At 46.5% G+C, this 12,324-nt stretch overlaps 1 protein-coding gene across 1 annotated transcript in view; it reads left to right on the top strand.

Moving 5' to 3' along the window:
• The window catches only part of SEMA5B (semaphorin 5B), a 121,504-nt gene that overhangs the window by 93,889 nt on the left and 15,291 nt on the right, over nt 1–12,324 (top strand). The window contains exons 5-8 of the mRNA XM_081234866.1: nt 8,754–8,816; nt 9,182–9,280; nt 9,728–9,941; nt 10,609–10,894. Of these exons, the coding sequence (XP_081090992.1) occupies nt 8,754–8,816; nt 9,182–9,280; nt 9,728–9,941; nt 10,609–10,894 (662 nt within the window). The remainder of the gene's footprint in view (nt 1–8,753; nt 8,817–9,181; nt 9,281–9,727; nt 9,942–10,608; nt 10,895–12,324) is intronic.

Raw genomic sequence — 12,324 nt, 5'->3', positions numbered from 1 at the left:
TATAAATCTCCATTACAGACAACTCATCCTCCCATGTGGCCCCAGGGTATGATTTAACCAAACTTAAACCTCAGTGCTTTATTGATAGTTTAAATAATTAACATCCCTTAAAGAAAAATCTAAATGCAAACAGTTTATGCAAACCAGTGTCCATTAAAAGGACTTCTAAGTACCTAACCCCTGTTAAACAATTTGTGTAAACTACTCTTCCTTAAGGAAAATAGAAAAACCCAGCTTCCTTCTCAAGTCTCTAAACAACAAGGGAGGAGAGATGCAAGTAGCAGCAGAGGGGGCAGAGTGCGTGCGTGCCTGCGTGTGTGTGCACACGCCCGTGCTTGCGGAAGGGAAGGGGAAACCAAATCAGCTCACCAGTGATTGTTATTTATCACTGTAACTTAATAAACTGGTGTGGGAAAGAAAAGGTGGCGAGTGGTTGACAGTGTCAGGGGGCTGCTGAATGATAAGCTTACTTGGATTAGTCAATCAGGAGCTCATGAGCCACCTGTGCCACAGCAGTTCCAGAGGATGACATGGCTGGAGGCCTAATTGCAATGGATTTATGATCTTGGGCTGCCACATGTCCTGCATGTGCAGACATGGGGACTGTTCTGCACATATGCATCAGGATGCACATGGGGCTTTGTTTGCGCCTGGGCAGATGGTGAGGCTGATCCTGAGCACTTTTCTAGTTGTCTCCACATTGTCCAAACTAAGCTGGCAGCTCCATAGTTTTTTGAAATCTAAACTCTGATGAGTGGTGGACTTAATGCTCGGCTGTTTTAATGTTCAGCCATCGTCTCTGGTGTCCAGGGGAGCTGCTGAGTCTATAAGGAGATTATCCAATTCCTGGCTGTCTCAACTGCTTTCCCCATACCAGAAAACCATGCAGTTTCTCTTTACTAGAGATTGCCATCCTGGAATTTCTGGGACAGTCCTAGTTTAAGGCATTCTGCATGGCCGATTGATCGTACACATCTTATCTCCACTCCTTCACAAAATTCACTAAAAGGACAGTGAGAAATTTTAAAAGGTACACATCTGCAATGACAGAGAGAACAAAAGAGATGTCAGTAGAGAAGAGATTAAATGTATTCTAGGAAGGTGGAAAATGGAGGGAGCAAATCATAACCAATTTAGTAGAGCAGAACAGTTTACAGAGGGAGATATGGCAGAGAAGCATGATGACTCCCCAGAAGGCCTCAGAAATTGGGGTGTTGGATATTGTGGAATGTGAGGATGAGGTACAAGGCTAAAAGGGGGAAATGGTTGAAATTATCTAAATTGAGAGGTCAGAACCCAGATCTCCTGTCCCATCCCACACAGTAATCCCTTCCTCCATTTACCCCTCCCCCAATAAAGGGAGATTAAGACCCTTTTTTTCATTTAAAAAAATTTTTATTGAAGTGTAGTTGATTTGCAAAGTTGTGCTAATTTCTTCTGTGCAGCAAAGTGACTCAGTTATACATATATACATACTTTTTCATATTCCTTTCCATTTTGTTTTGTCACAGGATATTGAATACAGTTCCCTGTGCTATACAGTAGGACCTTGTTGTTTATCCATCCTGTATATAATAGTTTGCCTCTGCTAATCCCAAACTCCCATTCCTTCCCTCCCCTCCCCCCCCTCCCCCTTGGCAACCACAACTCTATTCTCTTATGTCTGTGAGTCGTTCTGTATTGTAGATATGTTCATTTGTGCCGTATTTTAGATTCCACATATAAGTGATATCATATGGTATTTGTCTTTCTCTTTCTGACTTACTTTGCTCATTATGCTAATCTCTAGGTTCATCCATGTTGCTGCAAATGGCATTATTTCATTCTTTTTGATGGCTGAGTAACGTTCCATCGTCTACATATGCCACATCTTCTTTATTCATTCGTCTGTTGTTGGACATTTAGGTTGTTTCCATGTCTTGGCTATTGTAAATAGTGCTGCTGTGAACATAGGGGTGCATGTATCTTCTTGAATTATACTTTTGTCTGGGTATACACCCAGGAGTGGAATTGCTGGATCATATGGCAACTCTAGTTTTAGTTTTCTGAGGAACCTCCATACATTTTCCATAGCTGTTGCACCAGTTTACATTCCCACCAACAGTGTAAGAGTATTCCCTATTCTCCACACCCTCTCCAGCGTTTGTTATTTATAAACTTTTTAATGATGGCCATTCTGACAGGTGTGAGCTGGTACCTTGTTGTAGTTTTGATTTGCATTTCTCTAATAATTAGCAATACTGAGCATCTTTTGATGTGCCTATTGGCCATCTGTATGTCTTCTTTGGAGAAATGTCTATTTAGGTCTTCTGCCCATTTTTTGATTGGGTTGTTTGGGGTTTTTTTGTTGTTGAGTTGCATGAGCTGTTTGTATATTTTGGAAATTAAGCCCTCGTTGGTCACATCATTTGCAAATATTTTCTCCCAGTCCGTAGGTTGTCTTTTAAATTTATTTATTTATTTATTTATTTAGGGCTGTGTTGGGTCTTCGTTTCTGTGTGAGGGCTTTCTCTAGTTGTGGCAAGCGGGGGCCACTCTTCATCACGGTGCGCGGGCCTCTCACCATCGCGGCCTCTCTTGTTGCGGAGCACAGGCTCCAGACGCGCAGGCTCAGTAGTTGTGGCTCACGGGCCTACTTGCTCCGCGGCATGTGGGATCTTCCCAGACCAGGGCTCGAACCCGTGTCCCCTGCATTGGCAGGCAGATTCTCAACCACTGCGCCACCAGGGAAGCCCCGTAGGTTGTCTTTTCATTTTGTTTGTGGTTTCCTTTGCTGTGCAAGAGCTTGTAAGTTAGAGTAGGTCCCATTTGTTTATTTTTGTTTTTACTTCTATTGCCTTTGGAGACTGACCTAAGAAAACATTGGTACAGTTTATGTCAGAGAATGTTTTGCCTATGCTCTCTTCTAGGAATTTTATGGTGTCATATCTTATGTTTAAGTCTTTAAGCTGTTTTGAGTTTATTTTTGTGCATGGTGTAAGGGTGTCTTCTAACTTCATTGATTTGCATGCAGCTGTCCAACTTCCCCAGCACGACTTGCTGAAGAGACTTTTTTCCCATTTTATATTCTTGCCTCCTTTGTCAAAGATTAGTTGACCTTATGGTGTGGGTTTTTTTCTGGCCTCTCTATTCTGTTCCACTTATCCATCTGTCTGTTTTTGTGCCAATACCACATTGTTTTGATTACTGTAGCTTTGTAGTATTGTCTGAAGTCTGGGAGGGTTATGCCTCCTGCTTTAAGACCCTTTCATTAAAGACCCAACTGGTGAGCCTCCAAATTTGGAGACTCCATGAAAGGTGAAATCGCACTGATGGGGTACGGGGCTAGAACAATATTTCTTTTTCTCTCTTTGTGCAATTTATTTATTGAAGAAAACTGGTCATTTGTCCTATAGTGTTTCCCACAATCCTGACTTTGCTGATTGTAATCCAAATGGTACAATTTAATGTATTCCTCTGTTCCCTGTATCATCTGTGAACTGATTGTTAGATTTAAAAACTTTATTTAGTTTAGATTCTGACAAGATTACTTCAGAGGTGTTATTGTGTACTTTTTTAGGTGGTACATAGTATCTGATTTTCTCTGTTTTTTTTTTTTTAATGTTAGCAGCCATTGATGATTGTTTCCCACATCCATTAATTCTTTAGGTGTTACAGTATATTAGCCGGACTACTTCTACAAGGAGAAACTTCTCCTCATCTCCTATTTGATTACCCAATGATACAGTCATATAGAAAAGGCAGGATAAATATTTGATACTCTGTCTTTATTCACCAGTTTTCAAATAATGAACTGGCTTGGATGTATCTGTCAATGATGATCATTTAATTTTATTTTATTATTATTATTATTATTATTATTATTACAGACTCATGGCTTTAAACATCGTGGGTGTTGCAACCCATTGCAGTTATCTCTCACGACTATCCCATCTTTCTCCAGTAAGGGGCCTCTTCAAATTGGCTCCTGGGCCTGTGACACTATGACCCTAGTGGTCTTTGCTTCCTTACTATTTGGTGTGAGGAGATATTCTAGGCTCACCTTGTACATTTCCTGCCCCAGACCTAGAATTAGTCGTTTCTCCAAGAAACCTTGGCTCCTTTCAGTGGGAAATGGTTAGTGATTTATTTTTAAATATAAATAGCCCAAAATCACCAGACATTTGAGGAAAGCCTCTACAGTGAAAGAGAAAGATCAAAACAAACAAGCAAACAGAATGAAGGAAGCTGTAAGAAACAGGGACAATGCAAGACATACAAGAAAACACTTTGTAAATTAATTTTAAAAACTAATTAGAATCTTCTGAGATATAAGAATATATTTTGTTTATAAAACATTAAATTAAAAATGAAGATTTAAAAAGTGATTGGGGAAATAAATATTGAATGGAAGGATTAGAAGATAAAGTTGAAGAAATATCTCTCAGAAATTAGAACAACGGCAAAAAAAAGAAATGAAAAACAGGAGAGAAATAACAGAAAACTAGAGGATCAATACACAAGGGCCAACAGTGGATTGGATTAATAAGAGTTACAAAAAAGAGAACAGAGAAAAAAATGAGGAAGAAATTATGGATGAAATAACATAAGAAAATTTGCCAAAATAGAGGATGAGTCTTCACATTGAAAGGGCTGACTGAGTTCCCAAAAGAGACCCTGCACTAAGGCACATCAGTGTGAATTTCAGGATACTGTTATCAAAGGTGATTCTAAAAGCTTCTAGCTTTTTTTCCTAAAGAGAGAAAGAAAAAGAAAACGATCACTACAAAAGATTGGGAATAAGAATTACACCAGACTTCTCAGTAGCAACACTGGAATCTAGAAGACAATGGAGGAATAAATGCCTTTACAATTCTGAGTGAAAATTATTTTCAACTTAGAATTCTATACCAAAATGATCAATCAAGTATGAAGATAGAATGAATCAGACATGCAAGAATTTTAAAAAATTGATCTACCATGTTCCTTTTCATAGGAAGATACTGGAGATGTGTTCTACCAAAATAAGCAAGTAATTCAAGAAAGGGGAAACACAGGATTCAGCAAACAGGAGAGGAGTGGAGGTAAGTCCCAGGTTAACAGCCAAACAGGAGACCTCAAGAGCAACCAGGTCATACTGGCAGGAGGCTGGCAGGAGGAAGAGAATGGGAATTAATAGGTTATCTGAACCATTTGTGTATACAGTTAGCAGATGATATGAGAGGGACTGTTGGGCATTAGGGAAAAATCAGTGATAGGTATGTTGTAAAACAAGCCAATGAAGAAAATCAAGACAATTATTCAGTCCAGGAAAAACAAAAAGTTGGTCAAGAAAGGATACCTCATCAGAATAGGCATATTTCATTGATTCTCAGAGGCATATGTTTTCACATTTTACTGAGTCTGAAGTCAGGCCATGTCTTTCTGTCGAAGGCATCTTACAGTCACCATTGGCCAGACCACAGTCCTGATGGAGATGTCTCTACCTGTGAAGGTGTGAACTTGGTCATTATTCCTGGTGTTCCCACCCAGCAACAGCCACCCATTGATATCTCAGCCCACAAACCATTTTAGGATCATATGAGGAGGGACTAGGAGTCCTGGTTTGTCAGAAAACCTTCTGTGGACACCTGCTGGTAAGATCAAGAAGGTGCCAGCATCCAACCTGCAGAATGGGGGCAATGACTTGGAAGAAAATTCTGGAAACCAGAGGGAATACTCTTGAAGAATTGCTGCATCACTGGCTTCCTGGGTGGTTCAAAAAATGATAGTCTAAAATAAGCAAACAAACAAAACAACAGAAAATGAGCACTGATGACAATAGAAAAGTGATTCAGAAGTGATGAACTCTGAATTCAGAGAAAGTTTAAGAATATTTAATTAATTTTGCTTACATTTTTCTTTTTTGTGTGCACAAGATTAATATATGATTAAATATATATCTAAATAAGAGCACTTCCAATAAGCTTACTTTAAAAATTTAAGTAATAAAGGAGTTCGGCAGTATGTTTTCTTTCTTCATGGTTCCTATTATGATAGATGGTGTCTTACATTCAGTGAAATCTGGGGTTCTAGCTGGTAGCAGTGAACAATTTTCACACATTCACAATAAAGTAAATACCGGTGTTGATTTTAAAGTATTAAATGATTATATTAAAATATTAAATAATTAATATTACATAATTATAATGGGAGGACAGGGAGAGGGGAAATGTATGTGTGCTTTGGGGTGGGGGAGAATGGGGATGGGTAAGTGGAAAAAAATCTTCACCTCCGTAACAGGAAGTCAGAAGATGAAGTCTGAGATTGACACTTTTTTTTTTTTTTTTTTTTTTTTTGCGGTACGCGGGCCTCTCACTGTTGCGGCCTCTCCCGTTGCAGAGCACAGGCTCTGGACACGCAGGCTCAGCGGCCATGGCTCACGGGCCCAGCCTCTCTGCGGCATGTGGGATCTTCCCGGACCGGGGCACAAACCTATGTCCCCTGCATCGGCAGGCGGACTCTCAACCACTGCGCCACCAGGGAAGCCCATGACACATGTTTTTGAGAAATTGGATTTAAAAAAAACACATACAGAAAAATAGCTAAAGGAGTCTAAAGTAGTTTCCTTGGGAAATGGAGTTGGGGTGTGAGAAGAGTCGGTTGCTGGGGGCTTCTTAAATTACTTTTTCATACTATTTAACTTTTTCAACTCTGCTCATCATTATTTTGATAAAAATAATTTTTAAAACAAAAATAAATAAAATGACTCAAGCCTGTTCTGTGCTGTTATCATTATAAATATACATATTCTTTTCAGGCCATATGTTCTAACTTTTGATTTGAGAAATCTACTCACTGTGAGAGGCTGCAGGATGTAACAGAGAGAGCTTAGCTCTAGTGTCAGCTGTCTGGGTTTGCATCTTGGGTTTGTTGCTTACTAGCTTTGTGACCTTGGGAAAATTGCTCAACTTCTCTGAGCTTCATTTTCCTCACCTGTAAAATGAAGAGAGGGGTGTGTCAAGTGCCTGTCCTGGTGCTCAGCTCCATGTGACTCTGTCTAACACCTTTTGATTGTACACAGCTGTCCCCCATGAGCCCCCAACCCTCACAATGGGATTCCCACCCCTTAGAAATAAGGCTGACCCCTTTAAAGTGCCCCGGTGCTCAGGGACCCCAAGGCCCCAGCAAGGCCCTTTTGTCCACACAGTCCCCCTGCAGCCACCCACTGTCCAGAGCTTTAGGCCTGGACATCTGCAGTATATGTGGGTCATTACCCTTTTCTGCCCCCAGAGGCCCTGAGTTTGCTTGTTCGTGTCCCTCTTTCTTCTCGCATCAGGCTCAGTCTTGGAGCTGATGTGGTACTGAGTATGACAGTGGCTCCATTGTTCCTGGCCAGAAGCTCATGGCTCTGTGGCCAGATCCCAGGGGTCATTTGCCCTTCTCCAAGGTCTGGGAGCAGAGACCTGAGCTCCAGGCCTGGCATGGCAGGATGAGCCCAGCCTGGTCATTGGTCTGATGGAGGCATGACCAAACTCACCACCCAGCTCCCGAATCCAGGATCTGCAGAAGTCAGCCTTCCCACTGCCCCACCAGGCAGGCGCCCTGGGGCTGTGGGTGAGCTGCAGCCTGGACTGCAGAGAACAGCCCAGCCGCTCTGGCTCCCAGCACCTCCCATATCCTGGGTCCTGGACCTCGGCAGCCAGTGACTGCACGCCTAGAAGGAGCTTTGTTAGAAATTAAAAGCAGGTGGATTGTTTTTCTTTCTTTCTTTTTGTTTTTTTTTTTGTTTTTTTTTGTTCGCCCATTTGGATAGAGGAGCTGCTTGCTCAGGGCTCCCTCTCCCAGGACAGGTAGGCAGTTCATGTTTATACATGTGACCCAGAAGTATATAATGAGCCACACTCCAGGGCTGACACTGCCTGGACATGAAGGGTATCACTCCTCCCTCCAGCTGCTCTTCAGTGACTGGGAGGGCTCTCAGAGAGTATATGCAGAACAGATGAAGGGGAACGGGGTTTTCTGGGTGGGGACAGCCCTCTCCTAAAGCCCTGGGCACTGGAGAACATGCAATGTCCTCTGAGTCCCTGAGTGGAAGATGTGTCCCCAAAACATGACCCCACGATAGAGCATGAGTGATACTACAGGGAAACAAGGAAGCAGCCTGTACAAAGGTGGGGCGAGGGTAGCAAGTAAGAAAGGGGAAGTCCTAGGTCCTTGAGACAGTGGGATGAAGAGGAGAAAAACACGTAGCCTTTGAACCAGGGACGTGGGTTCCAATCTCTGCTCTACCACATACCAGCGGCAAGTCATGCAGAACTTTGCAGGGTTGTAGTGGGCAGGTGAAATCGATCTCCCGTATCTAAGATTGGCCGATCTAGACTTTCCTCCCTCGAGGGACATCTGGCACATACTGGAGGCACAATTCCGATCTCCCACTCAGGGCCTGGGGTGGGAATGAAGGTCCTTGGCCACTCAAAGTTCCTTGGCTAACCTGGGGAAGGAAGGGCTGGGGAGGTCCCAGGCTGGAGCCGCGTGGGGACGATGTGGGATAAGGCGGTTTTTACTCCAGGCTTCCCCGACCCGAGCAGGTGTGGAGGGTTTTGGGCTGAGGGGGTGTCTAGGGGTAAGGAGTCTGGCAGCCCTGCCGGGTCCACGTGGATACTGTGAGAGGAACCTTACCCTGCAGGTCGTGGCTGGCCCTTTCCCAGCTCTCTGTCGTCTCCAGCCACGGCTGCTGCCTGCTCTGGCTGTGAGTGGCACAGCCGTGTGATGTCTGTGTGCTCCTCCCACAGGCCACAGAGTGGGCCTCCAACGAGGACACGCGTCGCTCCTGCCAAAGCAAAGGGAAGACCGAGGTACGTGGCCTTGGCAGCCAGGGGCCTGGCTTAGAGCCGGCGGGAGGCTTGTGGTTGTAGGGATGGAGGGGCACCGTGTGGGCACGAGGCCACCTGCATGAGAGGCCCAGCCTGGAGGAACCAGGGGCTCCTGGTGCAGGTGAGGATGCAGCCTGAGCATCTGAGTGGGCGGTGAGGCAGGGAGCCGGCCTGGGAGGGAGGTGGTGGGGAGGGGAGACATCCACAGGTGCAACCTCAGCTTCAGAGTGCGGTGGATCTAGAGCAGAGTGCTTTCGAATATTTGCGGTGCAGTGGAGTGAGGGAAAGACACCCAGCTCTGCAGCTGGAGAGCTTGTCCCTCTATTGCTTCCCCTTTCTTGCTTCAGGAGGAGTGTCAGAACTACGTGCGAGTCCTGATTGTCACTGGCCGGAAAGTGTTCATGTGTGGGACCAATGCCTTTTCCCCAGTGTGCTCCAGCAGACAGGTGAGGGCTGTGCAGCATCAGGCAGACAGAGGGGGACACCAAGAGGTTCTCTCACTCAGGCACACAGCCTTGGGATGGGGCTGTCAGTTCAACACAAAGACCAAAACGAAAAGGATGCCCAGTTAGATTTGAATTTCAGGTAAAAAACAGACAGTATGTTAGTATCAGTATGTCCCAGGCAAGATTGGGGGAATCCTTACACTAAAAAATTATTCGTTGTTTATCAAAATTCAACCTCACCTTGGAGGGCCCTGACTCTTGGCACACCTTCCCCTCCATGACGGCTGCTCCCTCAGAGGGACTGTGGGGTGGGCATTGAGGAGGAGGGGGAGGGAAGCAGAGGCCTAGAGAGACCAGGGACCCAGCAGGAAACAAAACTCTGGGGTGGAAAGAACAGGCAGCCCCAGGGTCTTGGGGAAAAGCGCCCCATCTCCCCATTATCCCCAGGTGGGGAACCTCAGCCGGACCGTGGAGAAGATCAACGGTGTGGCCCGCTGCCCCTACGACCCGCGCCACAACTCCACAGCCGTCATCTCCTCCCAGGGGGAGCTCTACGCAGCCACGGTCATCGACTTCTCAGGTCGGGACCCTGCCATCTACCGCAGCCTGGGCAGCAGGCCACCGCTTCGTACCGCCCAGTATAACTCCAAGTGGCTCAATGGTAAGGAGATCCAGCCCCGGGGGGCTCCCCTGGTCCTAAGCCAGCCAGCCCACCCTGACCCCCATCAGTTTCCTTCCTGCCCAACCAGAGTAGGGCAGATGGTCACCCAAGGACCACAGCATGTTGGAGAGGGACTGTGGATGAAACCGCAGATGTCCTGAGGACCCAGAGCAGGTAGAGGGCAGGCTACGAAGGGAAAGAAAGAGTTAGGAATTGATGAGGAGGAAAGGTTATGGGAAAGAAGAGATTGGAGGAGGGTGATTTGAGTTTCTTGCCCCTTGGAGTTGAATCCCTGCTTCTCCACTAACGAGCTGTGTGGCCTTGAGCAAGTACTTGACCTCTCTGTGCCACAATGGTCTCATCTGTAATATGGGGATGATCATAGTATATACCTCATAGCTTGTTAAGAGGATCAAACGGGTTAATCCATATAAAGTACTTATAACAGTGTCTGGTACAGAGTGAGTGCTCAGTCATCCGTGTTAACTATTATTGTAACTGCACTTTGCGTTGGAGGTGGGAACAGGGTTAGGGCCCCCAGGTCACCAAGCTGGTGGGGGGTTGTCAGGATGCCCATCTGAGGCAATGGAAGTAGTCGAGTACTCCCAACTCTGCCCCCTTCCTCCCTCCTGGCCTGACCCACCCCTTGTTCCTCTTCTGCCCCCAGAGCCAAACTTTGTAGCAGCCTATGATATCGGGCTGTTCGCATACTTCTTGCTGCGGGAGAACGCGGTGGAGCATGACTGTGGACGCACCGTGTACTCTCGGGTGGCCCGCGTGTGCAAGAATGACATGGGGGGCCGGTTCCTGCTGGAGGACACTTGGACCACGTTCATGAAGGCCCGGCTCAACTGCTCCCGCCCGGGTGAGGTCCCCTTCTACTACAACGAGCTGCAGAGTGCCTTCCACCTGCCGGAGCAGGACCTCATCTACGGGGTCTTCACCACCAATGTGTGAGTCCCTGCCCTCCCCCACCCTCCCCTGGATGTCAGGAATGCGCTCTGAACTGCTTCGAAGCCTGATGGCTTTGGGCAAGTCCCTCTCTGAGCCCTTGTTTCTCTTTCTGTAAAATGGGGATTGCTGTGCCTTCTGCACTGGGTCCTCTGAGGATTTTGTGACTCGCTGCCTCCTGAGAGGTGAGCCCTTGTTCTGGGTTGCTGTGACGGGCAGGCCTAGGCCAGATATGAAGAAAGTAAAAGGAGCTGGATTGTGGCTCCAGGAAGGAACAACTTGCTGGTGATGAAAGTGAAATAGGCTGCCTTCAATGAGGGGATGGCAGCCTCAGGAGGGTCCAGCAGCTGCCCCTCGGGGAGGCTCAGAGGGGACTCTTTACCCTCCCAACCTCAGGACTCCATGATCCTGCTAAATCTAACTATCAGAGTCTTCTGGCAATCCCGACTGCCCTGGAAAACCCAGGCTGGGGATTAGAACCCTTTTTGTTTCCTAGGTGTGAGGAAGGGTAACCCCCATGGAGATCATGAGACCCTCCTTCCACAGCCTCTTCTGTGTAAAGGCTGACCCATTCAGGTGATTTTTTTTATAGAGAATGCTGAATGGGCGGCACAGACCAAGAAACACATTTGTTGTACAGCATGCTGTGCTGGGTTCTTTGTAAGGACAGAAACATATGAAGCATAGAGTGGAGTTTGCTTACCTAGGGCCCCAGATAGCAGGCATTGGATGAGGGCCAGGTTAGCTACAGGAAGGAAAGTCTAAGGGGATGGACAGGGAGGAGAGTATAGCAGGGAAGCTGGAGCAGAGAAGCCATCCAAGCCAGGGGACAGACATGCAGCACAGCCCACACAGGCCATGAGCTGACAGCGGGGACTTAGTGACCAGCCCGCTATCAGCAGCAGAAGGTGGGGACAGCCGTGAGCAAAGGGCAGGAGTCACTGCAGAGGCATCAAGGGAAAATAGCAGCATTAGTGTAGACTGCAAATTGTTTATGTATTGTGCACCTTCACCATGCCCCAGATTCTTGTCATGGTGGAGGTCAGGGGGATGGGGGACACACCAGTGAGCAAGAGCAGACCTGACTCTGCCCATAAGGACCTTACATTCTCGAGAATGGCCAGTTTTAACTGTAATAGATTCTACAGAGGGAAAGGGCAGTGTGCAGAGAAGCTGTGATCAGGGTGGAGGGTCGATGATCAGGGAAGGCTTCCTGTAGAAAGTGACATCTACAGGATGACTGGGAATCATCCTTTAGATAGGGGAGAGGAGCATTGCAGCCCGAGGGAACAACATGTACAAAGCTCGGGGTGGGAAAAAATGTTTGAGGAACTGAGGGGTGACCCGTGTGGCAGGAACCTGGAGGGTGAGGAGGCGAAAGACGGGAGAGTCAGCCGAGGGATGGGCGTGGGAGGATTATGCCCAGAAGGGC

This window comes from Mesoplodon bidens (genome assembly GCF_964165515.1).
Source record: "Mesoplodon bidens genome assembly, chromosome: 5".
NCBI classification, from domain to species: Eukaryota; Metazoa; Chordata; class Mammalia; order Artiodactyla; family Ziphiidae; genus Mesoplodon; species Mesoplodon bidens.
The sequence above is the reverse complement of the archived record's forward strand: the minus strand, read 5'-3'. Positions and strand labels throughout refer to the sequence as shown.